Genomic DNA, 22,866 nt, shown 5'->3' on the forward strand with positions numbered 1-22,866 from the left:
AAAAAGGGGCCCAAAATGGTCAGGATTGGGCCAGTGCTGAGGAGAAGAGTGATCCACCACCCATCAGAGGCCTGATCCTGGCTGTTTCAGGACCAATCCTGGCTGTTTGGAGCCTGATCCTGGCCATTTTGGGCCCCGATCCAGGCCGAAATGGGCCCAAAATGGCCAAAAATCAGGTGGGCGGGGCCACCTGACATGTGACCTTTTTGGAGAACTACTGGAACTGTGTTCCTGTGCGTTCCCCCTCAAAATGAACCCTGATAATAATGCATCAGACTATCCTACAATAGCATTTCATTGGAGTAGCAAGACAACTTTCTACAACTTACCAGCGGCCAGGTAAATGGGGTGATGCTGGGCAGGACTCCAGGCCTGCATAGCAGTGCGGTCTATCTCTTTGAGCTTCATTCTGCTGAAAAAGAAGACACAGCTGTATAATAAACAGACTATATAATTTACATGTGGCGATGCAGATAAAGCAGAGGTGAAGGCAGGGGTGCTGAAAGGAGGGCAAATCTCCAACAAAGAACAGTACACAGAAAACACGTATTAATGAGAAAAAATAAAATTAAAGTCCATGTGTGGGTCAAAAGAGTCTTTTGAATATTCAACAGTGTATACAATATGCTAATGTATTTGACTGCAGTCTGAAACCAACTTAAGCTAAGTGCCTACAAGGATCTTGTTTCCCCAACATGAATTTAATACAACGTGAAATAGGCTTTCTTTTTACACGCTGTCCTGCCAAAATACATAAGGGTTTCATTTCACTTATTATGCTTAAAAGAGGTAATAGCTGAAATGAAACCTCTGTACATTTCTGGCAGACTGATGTGTTTAAAAAAAAAGCACTTATTCCACATTCTCACAAGATGGAGAACCTTCAGAAATCTGAAAAAATTAGGGAAAAAAATACTTGGTCTCACAACTCAGCTTGGTCTAACAAGTCAGCTTGTTCATAAACCTGGAAGAGGCTTGACCAAATTATTTCATTCAATACTAATCTCTAGTCCTGTGTTTTGTCATAATGGGCCCATTTGTCATCCTGACACAAATGTGTAATGTTTATTTATTTAGTGGATTTGTATGTCAATTCTCCAGAGAGAGTCTCCAGGCAGCAGCAATAATAATAAAAGTAGCAGAGCAAAACTAATGAGTAGAGCAAAACTAACATCCCAGCAGCAACAACAACAACAACAAAAATCCTAGACATCATTGTAGAATGATTATGCTAATATAAAACCATCTTAAAAGGCAATCATAAAACATCAGCATCAGTAGGAGGGGGAAAGTCCCTAAAAAAACCTAAAAGAGATGTGATAAAACATTAATTAAAAATCTGGGCAAACAGGAACGTTTCCGCCTGGTGCCTAAAAGACAGCAAGGTAGGTGCCAAGCAAGCATTGAGAGGGAGATCGTAACTGGAGGGGTAGTCCTCCAGGTACTCTGGCCTTCAGCATCTAGGACTTTAAACGCAAGAAACTTGACCTTCGACTTGTGTCTAGCAACAAAGAAGAGGTTGGTGCAAATATGTCAACATGGGGATGATAAAATCCCTATATCCAAAGCCTGCCAGTAACTTAGCTGTCATGTTTGAACTAGCTGAAGCTTATGGATGGTTTTCAGAAACAGTGCCATGTAAAGTATAATAAAGTGGGCCAGAACCTTTGCTCTCATCCCACACATTCAAGTTCAGAAATAAAGCTAATTTTTTTGTTCATTGAGTCAGAAATAACATGAAGATCATATCACAGATTCTCCTTAAGACCATTTATGATTCATCTCCTCTCCTCCTCCCACCCCCACCTCTCAGCAAAGGGAGCCCAAAGTGGCAAGAGAACGGGCTTGCAGCCTGGATAGGGTCTTGTAAAGACAGTTGGATGCCCGCTTGTAAGGACAGGTGATGCCAATATTAGTTTTCAGGCATGGATGGGGGCTCGTTTTACTGTAGTGGGATACAGCTTACTGCTGTATCTTCCCCCGTACCTTATTTTTAGAAAACCAATCAATACAAGAGGAAACCATCTTTCAAAAAAGACATTTTCACAGGAATTTAATCCAATTGCTCTCAAGAAGCAATGTCTAAAGATTACCTGCTAAAGGTGTAACTCAAAGGGAAATTCTCTGTGTGCTAGACATTATTTCAGATCCCATGCAAGCCCCATCAGGGCTGGCTGAGCACTGGTACAAGCAGCAAAGCATGACTGCAATGCGTGAGAAGAACAGGGCCACTCTCCACCAATGAGATTACAGACACATTACCCAGTGGAAATGCTTATGACACTTTACGAAGGTTCAAATAAACATAGGATAAAACATATTCTAAATCATATACTGATCGCTGAAATCCCGAGCAAAATATACTGTGGTCATTTCAAAGCAGCATGAAACAAAAAAATACATTCCTTTTATTTTTATTCATTGCAAATAGCAAGCATAGACACCATGGAAACTCCTACAATTTTTGTTCATTTTGCCTCCCAATGCAGAAAATTATGAAAAAGCAGAATACAGCTTCCTTCTAGTAATTGTTACTTACTTCTGATTAACTGGTAGAGACTGACCTACAGAATGCCTCAACCTCTACCCATCCATCTAAGGGACACTCAACAGGTGTAGCATCAACCGAGACTGGACGAGAAGTACTTAGGATGCAATGTGATTGTGCAGTCTATTGGTTTTCTCCAAGTCCTACCCATCTATGCACAAACAAAACCTTGGAAATGGTAATGGTACATCTCTCAGCATCTCTCTCTCATATCTCATCCTCTAGACTGAATCACACTTCTGTGGCATCCTTCAAACTCACATCCCACCATTAAAGATGGAAAACTACATGACTCACTACATACAAGCACACACACACACACACACACACACACACCGAACTTAATTACGGAGGAAAGCAAGTAAGATGCTATTATATGCTTTTCAATCTCTCTGTTCTTGGATGGCTCAGTATCGCTACGGACCCCGGAACAAGATTTTTTTGGCTCTATGTAACGTTGACAATATACCACGTGGCAAGCCATGTGTATCTACCATGTATCCACTTGAACTGCCCGCATGGCTTTCCTATGGTTCTCAGCGTTACCTTTTTTCAAATTGTCAAAGGGATGCCTTTGTTTTTACCAGCAGAGAAGCTGGTTGGATCAAAGCCATGTCTTATTTTAAGGCATACAGCTTTTCAATCCCTAACCGTTCTAACTCCTGCATTTGGGTTCTGTATAAGGAAAAAAGCAGGATAGAAGTATTTTCAATAAATTTCCTTACAAACTGCAGAATCTGCTGATCAACAAAGTACAACTAATAAATGTTACTTGCAGCCCAGGATTAGAGAATAAAATTATCCACCAGCAACCAGTATGAGGAAGTCTTCTGTGTAGGATGCCAGTGTGTTCAGTTTATAACAACAGTAATAGGGTCTGCAATTGTCTTCCTCCCAAACATCTCTAGAAGGACAATGTGGTCTTCAATACTGATGGCCAACAGCCAAGAATTGCATTATAACCACAGCTTCCTCTTAATATTTTAACTAAAAATACTGTTAGAACTCTGGCTTACTTCACACTAACTTTCATGAGACTACAAAGCAACAAAAATGCTGAAAGAGTAAACAAGAGACTCTGATTTCAGAAAACCACTATAAAATTACTCTGCAGATATCTGTCAGTCACTTAAATTAGTATTTCCTTCAAAGCTAACAGGACTACGCCAGTGGCCCCTCAATTGCTCACTCTTTTTATTTAGTCAACAGTCTCTGAAACAGAAAACTATATTATAGAACACAGCATTATAGCAGAGGCTTAAAAACCTGAAAGCGCATCTTTGGCAAATATATGCACTGGAACAACCATTTTCCTTAGCAGGGAATATCGCCACTACAAAACATTTGCAATCATTAATTTTGGGAATCCAGAACTTCCAACATGACCAATTCTTTACATGGAGAGTAATTCCATATATGAAACGGATCATAAACTAAGTAAGCACTGTCTTTTGTGGCTATATAACAGACGCATACTGTGCTGCTTATATAACATAATGTTACTTCTAAGTTCTTTCACAACAACTGGAAGAGGAAACTGATTAACAATAGGCCTCAAGAGCTCTTGTATTCAATGTTTCTTTACATTAAAAAAAAACCACAAGAGTTTCTTCAAGATTTGGGTCCAGTAGCACCTTAAAGACCAACTTGATTGCCAGGGTATGAGCTTTCAAGAGTTTCTTACACTTTCAGCTAGTGTAAGACCATATCATCAAGTTGCACAGAATTAATTAAAAGCTTGCATATTTATTTGAAGAACATGTCATTCAATGAAAGACACTATCATGCGCACATTACATCTTGTATATCACTAGTACCAATCCAGTAATAACCAATCGTACTATTTCATTTCAGTTAATGTGTAACTGCCACATAAATCATATTTCCTGAAATAAGAATGTCCAACGGATCATGCAACAGGAATTTACAGTTAGCCACATGCTAATCTTAAAAAGCAGAAAATGGAATGTTGCTTTCTTACTTAAAGAAGAACCTTGGGCAACCTAAGTGGTAACAAACAGGAAAATTAACTTCTTATTTTTTAATGGTGACTGATTATTTCTTATTTGGATTAAAATCCAAGAGATCCAGGTTTGATTCCCTATATTGCCATGAAAGCTTCCCAGATGTCCTTGGGCCCATCAGACTTTCTCAGCCTAACCTACCTCACAGGGCTGTTGTAAGGATAAAATGAAGAACAACATGCACCACAGTGGGTCCCTACTGGAGAGAACGGAAACTATAAATAAAGTAAATAAAATAAATGCAATAAAAATAGCAGTATGATTTTTGCCCCCTTTGCACTGGGCAAATTTCTCCAAAAGACTTAGAAACACTTTAGCACTTTTGAATTATTGTACTTTGGAAGTGTCACTGCAACCTTGCCTTAGTTGCTACTCAAAAGGATACATCAGGAATGTTAAGAACTGTCCACTCTGTACTGAGTGGACAGAGCTGAAACTTTTGATACTGGCACAGCTTCAAAAGGCAGCCTCTCCTTCAGAGAGATTAATAAGGCACAGAAAGAGACACGCGTAAGATCACTTAATGCTGATCAAGTTCTTAAATCGTTCTCCTGATTAAGGAGTGGATTTTTCCAACTCACGCTCATGCAAGTCTGCCCAGGGACCGGTTGCAATCCACATTAGTAACAGGGAATACAGAACCAACACCACTGACAGAGAATGACATTTTAGAATTTTATGTAAATTAACCCCAAATAGCAACCATCCTCCCAGTTTTCACATTAACATGGATCAAGATCCCCAACTCATCAGCACACTTCATAAATGCATGTGGCCGGGGCAGAGGGGTGGGGATGCCATTATACCACTTAAACCATACTGAGAGTGAAAACAATATAATGGCTGATGGGTATTAGCCAGTAATCTGCTTTGAGTGATCTTGAGTAAGGACCTAAGAAATGGTAGTTAGTCTTACCATTCAGAATTAATGAATCCTAAGCAAAAGCGAAGTCTTGCATAGGTCTTAAACAGGCAACCCCACCATGTCATGAAACATTAAAATAACCAGAAATATCTTAGCATGGGCAGGTGGTGCTTAATATACAGATAAACTAACAACAATGCACAATTGTTTAAAGCAGAGCAAAAGCTAAAAGTTATCTGCTAGTTTCAAGACCTTAATGCAGATAGCTTCCTCCCTTAACCCCGGCCCTTTGCTGTGCTCACACTCAAGAGATATATGCAAAAGGGTGTATTTAATGCAGCCTGTCATTTCATGGTTAGGTACTAAAAGTATGGACGTGCACCTGTTTTCAGTCCTTGTAAATATGTGTCTGGGCAGGCAGCTACTCCAGACTGACTCATGCAAAAATGAACACAGCCAGGGACACCACATATATTGCAAGCCTCTTATCAACACTTACAAGGCGCACAAGCAAGTGAATTTTGAGAGCTTGGAGCAAGATTCAGGTCTAGTAGCACCTTGAACACCAACTAGATTTCCAGGGCATGAGCTCCAGAGAGTCAAAGCTCTCTTGGTCAGATTCTATGTCTTTAAACGGGGGGGGGGGGGGGTGTCTATTGTTCCAAATTTGCAAATAAAGCTGCTCCGCATTGACTCATGCACCATATATACTGTAAGTTTTTTCCACCTTTACAGGCACACAAGCGAGAGAGTTTAGCTTGGAGCGAGATTCAGGTCCAGTAGCACCTTAAAGACCAACTAGATTTCCAGGGCAGGAACTCCTGAGTCAAAGCTCTCTTGGTAAGATCCTGTCTTTATTAAGCCCTGGAGAGGCCATTGTTCCAAATTTACAAATAAAGTTACCCCCCCCCTCCATTGACTCATGTTTCCCATAAACTGCAAGCCCCCTACCACCGCTTCCAGGCACACAAGCAAGAGAGTTCAGAAGCTCCCAGCCCTTCTTTTTACTTTCTTGGGGGTCTTACTCTCTTACCTCCATGAAGCCAAAGGTTTGCAGGGGGGCGGGGGGCGCAGCCAATTCTAGAGCAAAGAAGGGCCTCTGAGCCCAGAAATGGGGGGGGGGGGTGCAGGGAGGGATTCCCCTTTGCCCAAACTTGCATTCGCCAGCTTAAGGTGGGGGCACCCCTTTGGAAAAGCAATGCCCCCACATGCCCTTCACCCAATAATTCAAACTATAATGGCAGCCCTCAGCGTACTACCCCTCACAAACCTGAGGAGGGGAATGAGGGGAAAGAGGGTGAGGGGAGCCCAGGAGTCCCCCCACTGTGGCGAGGGGAAGCGACCCTGACAATCCGAGAGGGAGGGAAGAAGGAAGCGGGGTGGCCGCCCCGTCCTCCTTCCCCCTCGTTCCTTACCTGCCCGGGTAGCTCTAGCTGGGGTCCCCGGTCGCCTCCCTGGGGGCGGAGAATGGCCGGGCTGGGCTGCGGCCTCCGCTCCTCCTCGCTCCTTCCCGGGACCGAAGGCTCCTCCACGTTCCGCTTCAACGTGGCAACCGGAGCGCCGCCTCCATCTCCCCGCCGGCTTCCGGGCCCAAATGAGGCCCGCCCGCCGGCTGGGCAGGGCCTGCCTGTGTGGAGACGGGGAGGAGAGGCCTGCCAGGGCGGAGGCTTCGATGGCAGTAGGCCTCGTTCGTCTGAAGCAGCTCGCCTCAGGCGAGGCCTAGAGCCAGCCGTAAGGGGAGGCCAACCGTCAGGAGATCTCCCGGAATCTCCAGGCCACAGGGATCAACTCCCCTGGAGAAAATGGCTGCCGTGGAGGGGGGATTTAGGGTTGCCAATTTTGCGGTGCATCCTGGAGATATCCCAGTATTACAACTGATCTTCAGCAAAGAGATCGGTTTCCCTGGAGAAAATGGTTGCTTTTAAAGGTGGCCTTTATACCATTATACCCTAGTGAGGTCCCTTTGTCCCCCAAACCCTGCCCTCCCCAGGCCTCAAATCTTCAGGAATTTTCCAAACTGGAGCTGGCAACCCTAATTTATGGGTAAAGTGCATTTCCTTTATGACTAAGTCACCTCTCCAGAAAGGTTTAAAGAGCAGGGGAGGCACCTTCTTTGATAAGCCAAGCTGACTGCTTTCATCCCAGTGTGCCTATTTTTTTCTTCGTGGAGCAAAACAGCTTCTTCTCTTTCTCCCCCAATGTTGAATTTCTTGAGAGAATAAAAGTTCTGAGTACCCACAGTGGTCCAAAGTAAAAAGCCACAGAATCTTTTATTTAGGACCCAACCCAAATGTCATAAAGGTGTGCAAGCTTTCAAACTCTCCAGAACTCTTCATCAGACTGGAAGTCTGACGAAGAGAACTGTGATTCTTGAAAGCTTATGCTACAGTAAAGTTGGTTAGTCTTAAAGGTGCTACTGGACTCCTTTCGATTTTGCTACTACAGACTAACACGGCTAACTGGATCTCAAGTATCACCTACTCCCCTATGAACCCACTTGACCACTGTGGTCATCTTCTGAGATCTGCTTTGGGTGCCCCCACCTTTTGAGATGACATGGGCTGCAACCTGGGAGAGGGCCTTGTCAATCATAGCATCAAGTCTCTGGGACTCTTTCCAGTTACATTATTCTGTCCTCTTCTGTTGCCATCTCCTGCCAGTAGGTAAAGACTTTTTTGTTCCATTTGGCATTCCCTCAGCGATCCCTGCTTCCCGGCCAATGTTTTGACTGTTGTTTTTCTATTTATTGTAGCTCTGGATTTAATTGTTTTAAATGGTTTTTAATTTCATAGCTATTGTTTTTAATGTTTTTAAGAGGTGGTTTTATTATGCTTTTAATGTTAGCAGGGTATAAATTTGATAAAATATTTTTGTTAAGTTCTGAATGATGCCTGCAAATGAAAACACAAGCCAGTTCCTGTTCCAAAGCAGGCCTACTTGGAATAAGTCCCAGTTTATTCAAGGACACATCCTTCCAATTTGAATGTTTAAGACCAGAAACTCCACCTGGAGATTAGTAAACAGCAAGTATGTCCATTTAACATGACTCTTGCTGAATACTAGATGCATACACATACTTCAAACTAGGTATCAGTGAACAAAGTGGGATTTACTTCTGAGTATCCATGCTCTGGACCACAGTGCAAATCTCATTCCTAAGGCTATGTTACTCCTAAGCAGAGTTACTCCAGTCTAAGTCCATTGATTTCAGTGAGCTTAGACTAGAGTTACTCTGCTTAGGACTGCAATGTAAATCTCAGACGTGATCCACCAAAGAACTCCTGTAATACCTTCAAGTGGGCTATTTTAAACTACCTCATCTGAGATTACTGAAGAAGCCATGGCTATCCGATTTCACCTTCCAGACCATTGAGACCAATGCTGCTAAGATTCTGACTATGCTGTGGAATGAGAGCACAATTAGAGAACGCAAACACCTTAAAATTACAAGTATCAAACCCAGTAGAAAATAATTTATTAGACTCCCTCAATATATTTTGGAGAAGTCATTAAATAATTTCAGAGGTTTCCCTTTTTGTACAGGATCTTGTCTACCAGATCTTCGACGTAAATGGATGAATCAGAAGTAAATTAAAGACGGCACATATATTCCAAAGATCTAAAATAAAGCAGATCATAAACAAAAATTATTTTCAAAAGCTCAGGAGTTTGTTCCCGACTCCTATATCAGCAATATTTTTCTATTAGCACTTTTACAGTCTGTTGTGTAACACTGAGTTTTCTTTCTAAAAGAAATGAGGTGCGGCCCAGAGAATAGCTGGAATGTACATGGTGCAGTTCTATTGCTGAAGGTCAGTCCAACTCCGGCAGGACCAGGATGCAAGAGCAATATATACAATAAAGCCTTTATCTGGAGGGTTTTTTTAAATATAGGCAAACAGTGTAAAAAGTACTATTAGATGCTCATTTACCATCCAGTTCTACTCAAATACTTTATACAGCCAATTTGCCACTGTCCAAAAAGGGTGGGCGGTTCAGTGGAGACATGCCCAGGTCTATTAGAGAATAGGCCATCATATCCTCTGCAAACATGAGCTGATAATATGAAGTTTAAATTGTGCAGATAAATCAAAAAGTTTAAGATAATGGGTTGGGATCCAGACAGCTTTTTAACTGAATCTCACTTAATTCTTATGCTTTTTCTGTAGCCCTAGCGCCGCATGTCTTTTATTCATGCAGGACCCATGATAGCACAGACTTTTTTGTGGTCAGTGGGGAGGCTCTCCTCCCGTTTCCTCCAGCAGAAAAGCTGGTTGGATCCAACCCCACATACTTTTGACCTCATATCTTCTTGATGGTAGATGCTTAAGTAGAAAGACAGGATGGAGCAGTGGTTAGAATGCAAGGTTATGTCGGGAGGCCCAGGTTCCTAAGCCATGAAGTTTATTGATCACTGTCTCAGTCTACCCTATCATACAGGTTGTAATGAAAAAAAAACAGAGAACTCTGTATACACCTCTGTGTTCCTTGGAGGAAGCGTTGGATGAAACAGACTAATCAACAGAACAAAAGGCAATTGTATGTGTGTTCACCACACAAATGAGGAAATAGTTGCAGTTCTCATAACTGCCGTAAGTACTTTTTAATGACCATGATCACAACTGCCCAGTAACACACCAAGTGCATTCCCCAAGTTAGGCTCTGTTGTGCAGGACATGGCATATACTGAGTGAACAAGCTTGTACTTTTGTTGCTTTCTCAAAAATGAACTAGCAAGTTTACCTTGGCCATCCTGGAGACAGTCCTCAGTTCCTGAAAATGGAAAACAATTTATCGTCATACAGTTTACCACCAAGCAAAGTGTTCTTTGCATTCTCTTCTGCAGGATGAATTGAAGTGTCCAAGAATCCTATCAAACTTTTAATATCCTGTGTCCTCATCCAAGCAAGAGATAATCACAGCAAATCATTATGTGAACAGCAGAAGTTTTAATCATTGGACACCAGGGAAGAAACAGGAGAATATAAAAATCACCAGGAATGTCAATATCATTTTAGATCCTTAAAGAAAAACACTCAAGGCCAAAAGTTTTCTTTAAATAGCAGGTTACAGTTTTAAGAACCGTTTATACTACATCCCCCCAAAAGCTAAGTTCTGCATACAAGGAAATTTAATTTTACTAACTGTACTTATTCCACAGGTGTTATCACAGAAGCTTAATATCTGCTAAGATGGCTTCATTTCATATTCTAAAAAAACCCTCTACTCTTACAGTTGGGGGCGGATGGGTCCATATTATTTATAGCAGAGATGTTAAGAGTATTCCATGGTAATGATATCAGTGTCATTTAAGTAAGTCCCATTGAAGTAAAATAAAGAACGTTAAATCTCATTTTTAGAACTACATCAGTCAGCAAGATTAACACAAGGCTTAAATATGTTGAACGTGATCCAGTGGAATAGTCTCACCTCAAGAAACTTGGGGTCCCATTTCTGGCTATGGCATAATTCCTTAGGAATCAAAGACAAAAATCAAGCAATTACTTTCTCTAAAACATAATTAGACATGATACATACATACAAAAGGTTTACATAACACAAATGGCCTAGTCCTTTGAATTGTGTCCTCAATCCAAATATGAATCATGTTGTAATCATTATGTGAACAGCAAATAAAAGGTTTTCATCATCGGACACAGCATCAAACATACAAGATATTCCACAACACAAGAACATATGAAACTGCCTTATACAGGCATGGCAGTACTGGTCCATCCAGCCCAGTACTGTCTACTCCAATCTGCTATCAGGGGTAGAATCTGTTCCCTTAGGCAAGGAAAACGTGCTCTGCCACTGAGACAGTCCTTTACCTGATATTCTGTTACTGTCCTTCACTCCTGCTAATCATACTGGAAGCCTGATCACTTGACTGACATACTTGGGGCGGCGGCGGGGGGGGGGGGGGGACTTGGTTCTGGAACAAGGCATCCCTCTCAAATAGGGTTGCCAAATCCAGGTTGAAAAATTCCTGGAGATTTGGGGAAGGAACCTGTTGGGGTTCGGGAAAGGGAGCAACCTAAGTGGGTTTTAAAACCATAGGGTCCACCCTGTGACGTTGCCATTTCCCCAAGAGGAACTATCTCTGTAGTCTGAAGATCAGTTGTAACTCCGGGAGATCTCCAGGCCTCATCTGGAGGTTGGCAAGCCAACATCTAATAGAAACGGGTACCTTTCAAGCCCCTCAGCAAAATCGAACAAATTTGTTCCATTTATGGTTGTTGTGGGTTTTCCGGGCTGTATTGCCGTGGGCTTGGCATTGTAGTTTCGGTCCATTTAACCGAAAGATTAAAAAAGGGGGGGGGGGATTAAAAAAAAAACCCTCCCGCCAAGTCCCTAGCTCGGCGCCTTTCTACTCCCTCCATCCCTCCTCTTCAAGCCCTCGCTGCACGCGGCAGGAAACCGAAAAGAGAGGAAGTTCTACAAGAGACTGACTTGATGACGTCACAATGAACGAAGTCAAGCTCCCATTGGCTCAAGCTACGGCGATTTTTGATTGGTTCCTGCCCTTTCCTTTTCATTGATAGCTCTCGGGGAGTTAATAATGAATGAGCCCGTAGAGAAAGTCAGCTACAACGTAGTTCTTAATACTTCCGGTCTCAAGTTAGAACAGTTTTCTCACCGTCCATTATAACGCCCAGTAGAGCGACGCCCATAGAGGACGATAAAGGTATATATGTAGAAATCAGCTGTGTGGCTGTGCAGCTGCTGCAAAATTATACAGTAGTGTTGTGGAATTTTCGTATACATTTTTGTCCGGACTAGAACAAACTTGGTCAGATGCTTATTGGGGCTTCTTGCTAGAATTTTCACGGAACTTTAAGGGAAGAAAGTAAAACTAGGATCCTCACGGATCCTATAGTTTTTTTAAATAGGACATCCACAAATGTAACATCAAATTAATAATGTCCTGTACACACACATGTATGTATATATTTATATGCATGTTTATATATCATGTATTATATACAAAATATTATATATATATTATGACCAAAACATAGAGGAGCGGAAAATAGGGGGCGGGGGGGCGGCTCCTTCTGCTCCCCCAGAGTCCTCCTCCCTGCCGCGTAGAGAATCCTCTTCGATGTCGACAATTTACCGGTGGTTCTGTAACCCCAACACTTCTATCTCTATGTTCCAATCTCGGCGATTGTCTAGGGGAAGAAAATCAACCAATGAGACAGCCAGTAAGAGAAAATTGTCCAATGAAAAGATGCGTTGCATACAGAAGTAAAAGAGCACCAATCATAGAGATAGGGAAAAAACTAGACCAATCATTATGCAGTTCTATGAAAGCGCGTGGCTGTTTGAGTCGGTCTCAGCAGTTGGTGGCGTGTGTTCTCGCGATAGCAGCCGTTGATGGCCTCTTTCGCTGGTTCCCTGTTCCCTCGCCTGGCTCTTAAGGTGGCCTAGGAGCGATGACTCGGAGCTGCTCCGCTCTGGGCTGCGCGACCCGGGACAGCGGGCTGAGCCGGGAGAGGGGCATCTCCTTCCACCAGTGAGTGATGCCGGCAACCTCCTCTCAGGCGCTGCCTAGCGAGCAAAGGGTGGTGATAAAATACACGTGTCAGCTGCTTCACATCATTATAGCTGGGCACGCGGCGTACACGCGTATCGTGCGGAATAACAAACACGTGTCTGACTTCCTGTAAGAGGGGATGGAACGCTTAGAGAACAAATACTTAAGACAGGCGAGAGATACAAGGTTGTGTGTTGTGAAATTCAGAAAAGTCCATACGGGTCCCCCACCCTATATGGGTTAAGTCTATTACAACAAAGTAAAACGAGTCCACGGATGCCTTAAAGGGGTGACTAACAAAAAGCTGAAGCTTTCGCCAGTCTCAGCTTCGTCAGTTGCATGAAGTGTTCACTCATCAAAGACAGATGAACATGCTATTTATATTTATATTTACGTTATTTGTAATCTACCTATCTCACTGAGAGGCAAGGCAGATTACACAGTGTAAGTCAATATGAGCAAGGGCTGGGACGTTCGGTAAACAATGCAATAGGATATGGATTGTAGAAATTTGAAAATAAGCAGCAATCTGAATACAGAGCTGAAACAAATTTGATATGACATTTTAAACAATGCAGAAACTACCCAGTAGGGGCATATTTGCAGCAACATACAATACCCAGTAGTGTAGTCTACAGCCCCTATCCCTGTACCCAAGCATCCCTCTGAACCATTTCTTAGATCACAACCCTATTACCTGTGTACAAAAGCCCTCGTGAATAATTCGGTTTTTCATAGCTTGTGGAAAGCTAGGAGAGTAGGAACTTTCCTGATCTCTTCTGGCAGGCCATTCCATAAAAGAGGGGCCACTGTGGAGAATGTGCATGCATGGGCTGTTGTTAATTTTTTCCATTTGCCGGGCGGTACTGACAGAAGGCCCTGTTCAGATAAACAAACCTGCTGTGATGGAGAATAGAGAGAAAGGCAGTCCCATAGATAAGAAGGACCAAGGCCATGAAGGGCTTTGTATGTGATAGCCAATACCTTGAAATGAACCTGATAACTGATGGGTAGCCAATGGAGTGACTGCAGAATGAGAGTAATAAGCGTACTCTGCTTAGTTTGTGCTAATAATCAAGCTGTGGTGTTCTTTATTGGAAGATTCTGTCCATTTATCAGCTTTCTTCCTTAAACATCCACTGTTATAAGAGAACAGTGTCCTTCTCTGCACACAAATCCATGTTCATCTTCAGCTACTTTAATGGTTACCATCTTTTCTATTTTGGTTTATAAAAACCTAGACATCTATATACTGTGATTGCTTTAACAATATGAGCTGGTTTGCAATAAGCATCGCCTCTGGCTTCTGGATATCCTGGAAACAGGGGAAAGTCTTATGAAGCAAGGATAAAAAGGCCAATGAAGTCACTTATGGTGCACACGATTATAGCTTAGGTCAGAATTCAGTCGAGTTGCCAGTATATCAATGGAAATGTTTTGTTACTGCAGATTTCCTGTTGACGCTCTACAAAGGACCAGATGGATTCATGCTGTTAACAGAGTAGATCCCAAAAGCAAAAAGGTTTGGATTCCAGGCCCTGGCGCCATCCTGTGTTCCAAACACTTTGTAGAAACCGACTTTGAGTCATATGGAATGAGAAGAAAACTGAAGAAAGGAGCCGTGCCTTCTGTTTTCCAGCGTAAGGTAGTTTTCTTCGTAAGGTTGACAGACAGATGCTGAAATAGTGCATCAAAACGTAGCAAACCATCTTCATTTTTTCTTGTGGTTATGGAGAAGTGCCATTAATCTAGCTGAAAAATTATTTTCAGTTGGTGTATTTGGAATTAAGAGGAGAGAACTGGAGACATCTCTGCGACACTGTGTGACCAAGAAGTTGAACCCAGAGAAGGCAGATGGAGATGAACATAAGGAGACACTTGCTGGATGAGACCAATGATCCATCTAATGAAGCATCCAGTTTTATACAGCGGCCAACCAGTGGCTCTATAGGGGCAAAAGTCACAACATAGGCCAAGGCCTTCCTTTATTTTATTATTAAATTTATAGTCCGCTGTCCCCACAGGCGAGCTCAGAGTGGATAACATCATATATTGTGCAATCACAGTAAAATCACATTAAAAGGGAAGTATGAAAATGAATAAATATAGGCTCTAGGTGGCAGCCCATATTGCATTAATCCAGCCGAATATCCCGTAAGATGAGAACTGGTAGATTCCATTATCAGTGGAAAATTGGAGTGAGGGATTTCAGTCTCCCCTAAGCAGGAGGCCAGCAAGGGAGCCACCGCCCTGACCTCAGCCATACGCCTGGCGGAACATCTCTGTCTTACAAGTCCAGTGGAGATGATGTTGCTTACTAGCTCTGGTATTTGGAAAGTCAGATCCTCTAGATGTGAAGATTCTCTTTGCTCAGTATGCCACAGATGGACTAGTACTCCATGAATCTGCCTAATCTCCTTTTAAAGCCATCTATGCATTATGAAGAAGTGGGGCACCACTCCGTGTTCATAAGATCCTCTTTGAGTTCTGTGAGACAAAGCAAGCAAGCTGCTATTGGGTGATATTTTCTGAGATTACTTCTTAGAACAGGAGTCCCCAGTATGGTGCTTCTGGGAGCCATGGTGACCATCGACACCTTTCCAAGGGCCCTCCAAGTTATTAGAAAGTGGGTTGGGCTAGATGGGGCTTTTGCTCAGCAAGGCTTCTGATTAGGGTAACCAGGTCTCTACACCCTCCTGATTTGGGCGGGGGAACCTCGTACTTACTGGGAGGCTTCTTTTTGCGTGGGGTGGGTGTACTCCTGCTCTTTGTATAGGGCCAATTAAGCTCATGGTTGGCCAAAATTTGCCCCTACAAAGCACGGGAGCCTGCCCGCCATTGGTATGATGACATCACTTGAGGAAGTAACATCATACCATCATCGGCCATTTAATGGCATTAATGTTTCTGTGTTGTGGATAGCACCGTCAAGTCATAGTTGACTTATGGTGACCCCTGGTGGGGTTTCCATGGCAAGAGACTAACAGGTGGTTTGCCATTGCCTGCCTCTGCAACCCTTTTCAGGCTTCCCATCCAATTACTAACCAAGGCTGACCCTGCTTAGCTTCTAAGATCTTACAAGACCAGGCTTACCTGGGCTATCCATGTCAGGAAAATAAAGAGTAAAAGAAGGAAAACAGAGAGAGAGAAGATGTGCTTTTTAAAACTCCTAAGAGTATAGGATCCTGGAAGAGGGGATCTAGGTCATGGGGAAAATTCTCTAATTTATATCTTCTTCCCCTTTCCCTACAATTCCTCACAGGCCCCCCGTTTCTCATCTAACAGACCAGTACCCTGGAGAGTTGACCCCTCTGTCCATTGAAGTCTGTGGGCTTAGAAGCTGTTCTCTGCTTGAGACGGCACTGCAAGAATCACCATATTTTTGTTGAATTCTGGCCCTTTGGATCCAGTAGCCTTACTACCCCATTAAACTCAAAAGCCTTTCTCCTGTTACAGGATTCCTGGAGCAAGTGTCAGAAAAGAATATCCCAAACGCTTGTCAAGCACAAGCAGCCGTTTCCTGATGATTCCTTCACGGAGGAAGCTGTTACCAATGATCACAATTATAGCTTAAGAAGTCCTGAACGCCGTCCAGAACAGCAGAGAAAAATGAAGGATGTGTTGCAGCTACCTGAAAAAACTGCTGCAGCCCAAAGGAGGAGCCTCTTCCACAGACAAAAGAAAGCTGTCCATGTAATTAAAGAGCTTGTTGAAAAGAGACTGCTCTCTGAAGACATTGCAGGCCTGCTGCAGGCTCTGTTTGCAGGTATCTTTGAGCTAAGCTACAAGAGACGAATTACACAAGGAGGAGCACGTGAAGGGAGTCGCAATGTTAGCCGGAAAGCTGAGTTTTAAAAGAGATTGGAAGGCTTTGTTAATTTCCCCTGTCTAAAGAGCCCAGAGATCACTGCTCAGAAGGTTTTTGTTTCCTCTTCACCTCTTAGAAGGGGAGGTCAAACTGACAGAGCCTTTGGGCAGCAAAGAGGAAATTAACAATCCCTCTGAGCCCTAGTCTCCCTGGCTGTGTAGAGAGGGGAAATTGACAAAGCCAATCTCTTTTAAAACTCAGCTTCCCGGCTAACATTGCGACTCCCTTCACATGCTCCTCCTCGTGTAATTTGTCTCTTGTAGCTTGGCTCTTAGTCAGTGACTGCATAATACCTGGCTTCACCTTTTTTTTTAACTGTGTGAACACACAGGTGTATGTCAGGCTTGTAAATACTTAATCACCTATGGTGAGCAAATGTACTCTTTTAGAAAATCAGGCTGAAAGTTTGGTCAAAACTTCCTATTTTGGTATTTTTTTCCTGCAGTGAAATTAAATATTTTGAACTAAGATCTCCCTGATCAATTTACTCATTTCCAAGAGCTCAGAATCCAGCGCTGGTCATTTGTTCAGCTGATGAGCGAGTGTTGATCTTGGCCCATAGACATGTGCATTGAGTCTCATGCTGTATACAAGGATAGTCCTCCATCATCCTGCTACCATTGAGTCACAGAAGTACACATGCAGCAGGAGGAGTGGGTGGAGCGGACTGTACCGCTTCAGGCGGGATTTATCGCTCCTTTCCACTTGAAAAGAAATTTCCTGCAAGTAAAGAAAACGAGCACATTGGCGGAAATGTTCAAGCCTGGCACTTCACCTGCTGTACTGGTTTTCTATTTGTAGGGAGGACTTTTATTTTGGTTTTGTTATTTTTACATAGGGCAGCATTCAGAAGTGTGATCCCGTTTCCCTCTGCATTTCACAGTCACTCAACATTTTCACCCAGATTGTCCTGATGCTTTCGTAACAGATTTGCCGTGGGAGCTGAGCAGCAAGAGGCCAATGACAGCGTACACCGGAGAAATGAAGCAGTTTGCCTGCACGCTCCACTTGTACAGCAGTAAGGCGTATGAATATGTCCGAAAGCGGTTTCCTCTGCCTCATCCTTCCAGCCTGACAATGTAAGCTCTTTTTAAGGATTTCTGAGGTCCATCTAGATGTGAAGGCAGCTGATCCATGTGTTTAAACTGGGCCTGCCACAATCGCATAGGAATAGTTGGGGGTGGGGTTAATTTAAGGTCCAAAGGGGTGACTGGAGAAGGAATGCAGAATTCTCCCCTTGCCCACACTTGCTACCCCAGGCTCCAAGTGTTTCCCTTCCATCTGGGGTTCTGAGATGTCCCCCCCCCGCCCAACAGAGAGAAAAAACCCACCCAGGAAGGCTGTTAGGAAGTTAAGGGAAATGGGGAGGAGGGGCTCTTCCTCCCACCTTCTCCTTTTGGACCTTAAATCAGATTTTCCGCTCCCTGGTTTCTACCTGATTGCTGCAGATTCGGGTTTGAAAACACACCTCTGATGTTGTCTAGATTGGCCCTGTGGGCTGCAGGAATGCTATGAGTGCTATGTTTTCTCCTCCCTAAACTTTTACTTCACCATGATATCATTGGTATTCCAAATTTGGTTTTGATGTGACTAATAAAATATAGCCAGGGTCACATTTATGTTTCATCAGAAAAGAAAATCCAGATTTCCTGGAGCAGGGTTTAGGGGACACAAGTACTGCAGCCCACCATGCTGCACATCTGATCAGGATTGGACCCTCACAGCACTTTAAAATCACTTTAAAATGGAGTTTCTCTACATGAGACGCCTCAGTGCACGTTCGTCAACTGTAGGGAGATGCAATGTTAGCTGGAAGCGTAGTTTAAAAATTCAGAGCCAGCGGAGATTGCTCTTCAGAGGGTTTGTTAATTTCATCTTCACTTTCAGGAAGGCTCTGTCACAGTTTCACCTCTCCAGTCTAAAACTGTGGGGGATCGCAACCAGAGGGCAGTGAGGAACGGAAATGGGCTGGAGCTGCCTTCTAGAGCCGGGCTTGGACTTGGAGAGGTTATAATGGGCTGAAGTTTCCCTTCTGGCATCTCACAGCCCCTTCACACACTCCTGTGTATAGCAAAGCCTTTGCCCTGCCACCGGCTCTGTCTTTTCAAACTACCCTTCCCTGCTAACATTGCATGTCCCGACACGTGTTCTTCATGTGTCAGATGTCTCGTGTAAAGAGACTCGTGGTCATGAGGGCACCATCATGTCTAGTGTGCCCTAAAACAGCTGAGTTCCACTCCTGTTGCTTACCTTTAAAAATACCTGTCAAAATCTGTGTTCACTGAGTGAGATCATTGTTTTCCCTTCCCCCTGCCCCCTTCTGCAGTTCTAGTTCCTAATGTTTTCCCCTTTTGCCTTTTTCAGTTGGCTGTCCACAGACAAAGCTACCCCGGGGTTTAGTGACAGTGCCTTCTTTCACCTCCAGCAAAGAATTGAGAGCCACACCAAGGCATACCAGTATTGCTCGCTGGTGATGGGGAGCGTGGCTCTTAGGAATCGCCTCGAGTGGGATCTCAGCACTCAGCAGCTGGCCGGGTTTGCTGACCTGGGCTCAGGCCCACTCGACGCAGGTGAAGCACCCGCGGCCTCAGAGTCCATCATCATAATGGCCGTCGGGGTCTTCGCTTCCTGGAGAATTCCATTGGGATACTTCTTCGCCGGCTGGGTCTCAGGGCACATGCTGGCCCAGCTCCTCCGACAGGCCGTCAACAAGCTGAGCCAGCTTGGCATCACGGTGCTGTCCGTGACATCCGCCGCCACTGCTCATGGCGTGGCTGCAGCAAAGGCCCTGGGGGTGCTGATCGAGGCTGGCCGCATCCAGTGCACTTTCCAGCATCCTCCCGGTTCTTCCCGCCGCATTGCGTACTTCTTTGATGCTTGCCACCTGGTGAAGCTGATCAGGAACGCGTTCCAGTCCTTCAGTCGGCTGGCGTTTGAGGACGGCACTGCGGAGTGGCAGCACGTTGTGGCGCTTGCAGCCCTGCAGGAAGAAAAGGTGGTCCTAGATGGCGACTCCTTGCCCGGCAAGCTCAGGAAGAGACCCGGCTACTGCTTGAAGCTGAATCAAGCCACGCAGTTGTTCAGCGACAGCGTGGCAGGGATGCTGGAACATCTTGAATTATTGGGGCTGCCTGCGTTTCAAGACTGCAAGGGGACTGTTAAGTTTGTGCGCCTGGTCAGCAACTTATTAGAGGTGTTCAGTAGCAGAAACCGACACGGGAAAGGATTGAAAGGCCCTGTGTCAGCTGGGACCTATGCCAAGGTCAGTCGCCTTCTAAGCGAGGCAAAAACTACATTTGTCGCATTACAAGACAGTTCAAGGAGGCGCCTCTTGAAAGGAAGATGGAAACTGGGTTTCCTGGGCTTTTTGCTCAATGCCGAGAGCTTGAAGTGGCTTTACTTAAATTACATACATGTCGACACGGTGCCTTCCCAGTCTCTCCTGACTTTCGCTTTCAGCTTGGACCATTTGGAAGCATTCTTCCAAACTCTCAGACAAATATATGGCATCAGTGGTAATCCCACATGTACTGCATTCCAAGCAGCTTATCACAAGCTGCTGATGTGTTACAGTTTTCCGCTGGGTAAGCTGGAGGACAGCCTTTTAGGAGACACAAGCACCTTGGACATCTCTCTCATTCGAAGAAGGGACTTAACCCTGGGTGCAGTTCGTGCGCTGTATAGCACAGGCATCAAGCAGACAGGGTCACTGGATAACCTACCCTGCTTGGCTCCCAGCTTCTCCCTTTCGGTACTGAGTAACGCACTTACAGAGCTGCCGGTGTTCACGGGAGGCTGCAGCACCACTGGCTTAGTTGCTAAGAAGCTGGCAGCAGCCCTGAGATGTGAGACGTGTGTCGCGGCCCTCTTCGCTTCTGAGGACAGACTCGATTCAGACTGGCGCATGAAGATGGTGGATGGCTTGAGTTCACCATCAGAGTGTGTGCAGAGGATCGTAAAAACCTCAAAGCGTGTCCTAAGAACACACACGAAACTTAAGGGTTCTATAATATGTTTAAAGCAGCAGCAGTTGTCTCTAGAACAGAAAATCTTACGTGAGCTTTCTGGGCAAGGTCCCTTTTTCCCAGATTTAAGTGACCATCTCTTTGACGGCGAGATGAGCGTTTCCAATCATTATACAAAACTGTTGAAGAAAATTGTGCAGGGCTATCTCTGCCTCAGAGCTGAGCAAGAGCAAAAATGGGACCTAGAAGGCTGTTGGGGAGCAAAAGAGTGGAAGGTGTTTTTCAGCGGACACTCTTCTCCGCCATCAGCTTGCAAGCACTACCTGTACCACAATAAACTATGATTTTTTTTTTTACATGGCGGTCTTGCAGTGGTGACGGGCAGCAGGATAAGGGCTGAGCTGAGTCTGAACGGGGTATCAGCTGAGTAGAACGATGTGTGCTGGAGATGCTGCTGGGCAAGTCTCTTGCCAAAGTGCTCAAAAGCTCCCGAGTGTCCACTTCTACATTGCTACACAATAAACGGAAATGAATTTTGTTGGGCAGGCCTTGATTTTTCCATTACCTTTGCATCGATGGATGGTGTCTGTGGCAGGTTGAGAGGCTGCATCCCACAGAGCCATTTGGCGAATGCTCGTGCCTTTCCCTGTTACTAGCTGAAGAATCTCTTGCATAGCAGAACATGTGTGTAAGATCTGACCTGCAATGAAATGTATTGGCAGGTCAGCAGCAAGACGCCAGACTGAACTTTAATAATTTATTATTATTATTTATCGGGTTTGTATTCCGCCCTCCCAATGAGCAGGCTCAGGGTGGATAACAGCATTAAGAACGTTTAAAACATTCCATATAAAACATTTAAAAGCATCATACAAAAATATAAAAATAGCAGCACTCTTTTTCTTGATGGCGGCAATACAGTTAATAACAAATAGTATAACAGTACAGTTGAACATAGCAGCAGCTTAAGAACAGTGGTGGGCAGCTGTCATAGGGAGGGGGGGTAGATGTTGTATCCTCCAGCCAGCGGAGGCCCAGCCTCAGCCATAAGCCTGGCAGAACAACTCTGTCTTACAGGCCCGGCGGAAAGATAGTAGATCCTGCCGGGCCCTGGTCTCGGTAGACAGAGCGTTACACCAGGTAGGAGCCAGGACTGAGAAAGCTCTGGCTCTAGTCGAGGCCAGGCGGTTCTCCTTGGAGCCAGGGACTGATAACAATTTCTTTTCTCCTGATCAGAGGGTCCTCTGAGGAATATACGGGGAGAGACGGTCCCTCAGGTACGCTGGCCCCAGTCCGCACAGGGCCTTAATACCAAGACCTTGAACCTGATCCGATACTCCACTGGCAACCAATGCAGCTCACGCAATATTGGTGTAATATGCACCCTATTTGGTGCTTTCATAATGATGCGTGCCGCTGCATTTTGCACCAGCTGTAATCTTCGGGTCAGGCACAAGGGTAGGCCCGTGTAGAGCGAGTTACAGTAATCCAACCTAGAGATGACCGTTGCCTGGATCACTGTAGTTAAGTCACAGGTAGACAGGTAAGGGACAAGTTGTCTGGTCTGCCGCAGGTGGAAAAAAGAAGACCTGACAACCGCTGTGACCTGTGCCTCCATTTTCAGGGAGGCATCTAGGATCACCCCCAGGCTCTTAACCCTTGGAACAGGCACAAGCTGTGCCCCATGGAGGGCCGGGAGCCGGAGTCCCGAATCCAGTCCTCCGTGGCTCAAGTACAGGACCTCCGTCTTTGTTGGGTTCAGTTTCAGTCGGCTCTGTTTCAACCAATTGGTCACGGCTCCAAACGCATGTTCCAGGACGTCGGGCTGAGCCGGGCCGGCCGTCCATCATCAGATAATAATCTTGGCATTTACCTTCGGTGCGCGGCGTCCCACAAGGGGCGATACTCTCCCTCTTGTTGTTCAATCTTTATATGCGTCCACTTGCCCAGTTGGTACGGAGTTTCAGGCTGGGTTGTCCACAATATGTGGATGACACCCAGTTGGACCTGTTGATGGATGACTCTGGCCCAGATGTCCTGGTGCGTGCTTTAGAGG

General features: G+C 44.6%; 2 protein-coding genes and 1 long non-coding RNA gene across 11 annotated transcripts in view; 1 reads left to right on the forward strand and 2 right to left on the reverse strand.

Moving 5' to 3' along the window:
- Positions 1–7,008, reverse strand: part of SEC31A (SEC31 homolog A, COPII coat complex component) — a 59,823-nt gene extending 52,815 nt beyond the window's left edge. For 7 of the 8 annotated variants that reach the window (XM_054990166.1, XM_054990164.1, XM_054990163.1 and 4 more), the window contains exons 1-2: positions 6,853–7,008; positions 330–412 (exon numbers count right to left, since the gene is read on the reverse strand). In XM_054990166.1, the coding sequence (XP_054846141.1) occupies positions 330–408 (79 nt within the window). In that variant the 5' untranslated portion in view covers positions 409–412; positions 6,853–7,008. The remainder of the gene's footprint in view (positions 1–329; positions 413–6,852) is intronic. The other variant, XM_054990160.1, reaches the window with a different exon arrangement.
- A 1,873-nt stretch (positions 7,009–8,881) lies between these two features.
- On the reverse strand, positions 8,882–11,867 carry LOC129336836 (uncharacterized). 2 transcript variants are annotated; one of them, XR_008597753.1, is made up of 4 exons: positions 11,628–11,867; positions 10,868–10,909; positions 10,181–10,210; positions 8,882–9,056 (listed from the first exon to the last, which is right to left on the reverse strand). It is a non-coding gene; the product is annotated as an uncharacterized LOC129336836 (long non-coding RNA). The 2 variants fall into 2 exon arrangements; XR_008597752.1 differs by having other exon boundaries at positions 11,269–11,867.
- Positions 11,868–12,828: 961 nt separating this feature from the next.
- Positions 12,829–21,635, forward strand: THAP9 (THAP domain containing 9). Its single transcript, XM_054990227.1, has 5 exons — positions 12,829–12,956; positions 14,427–14,622; positions 16,434–16,743; positions 17,774–17,924; positions 19,210–21,635. Exons 1-5 carry the CDS (start codon positions 12,877–12,879, stop codon positions 21,152–21,154), a joined length of 2,682 nt encoding a protein of 893 aa, XP_054846202.1. The 5' UTR covers positions 12,829–12,876; the 3' UTR covers positions 21,155–21,635.
- The last annotated feature ends 1,231 nt before the right edge of the window (positions 21,636–22,866 follow it).

The sequence above is a fragment of the Eublepharis macularius genome, chromosome 10 (assembly GCF_028583425.1).
Source record: "Eublepharis macularius isolate TG4126 chromosome 10, MPM_Emac_v1.0, whole genome shotgun sequence".
NCBI lineage: Eukaryota > Metazoa > Chordata > Lepidosauria > Squamata > Eublepharidae > Eublepharis > Eublepharis macularius.

Coding starts and splice junctions, on each gene's coding strand:
- THAP9 (XM_054990227.1), top strand. CDS start 12,877: ATGACTCGGAGCTGCTCCGCTCTGGGCTGCGCGACCCGGGACAGCGGG. Junction 12,957..14,426: donor AGGGGCATCTCCTTCCACCA/GTGAGTGATGCC, acceptor TTGTTACTGCAG/ATTTCCTGTTGACGCTCTAC. Junction 17,925..19,209: donor CATCCTTCCAGCCTGACAAT/GTAAGCTCTTTT, acceptor TGCCTTTTTCAG/TTGGCTGTCCACAGACAAAG.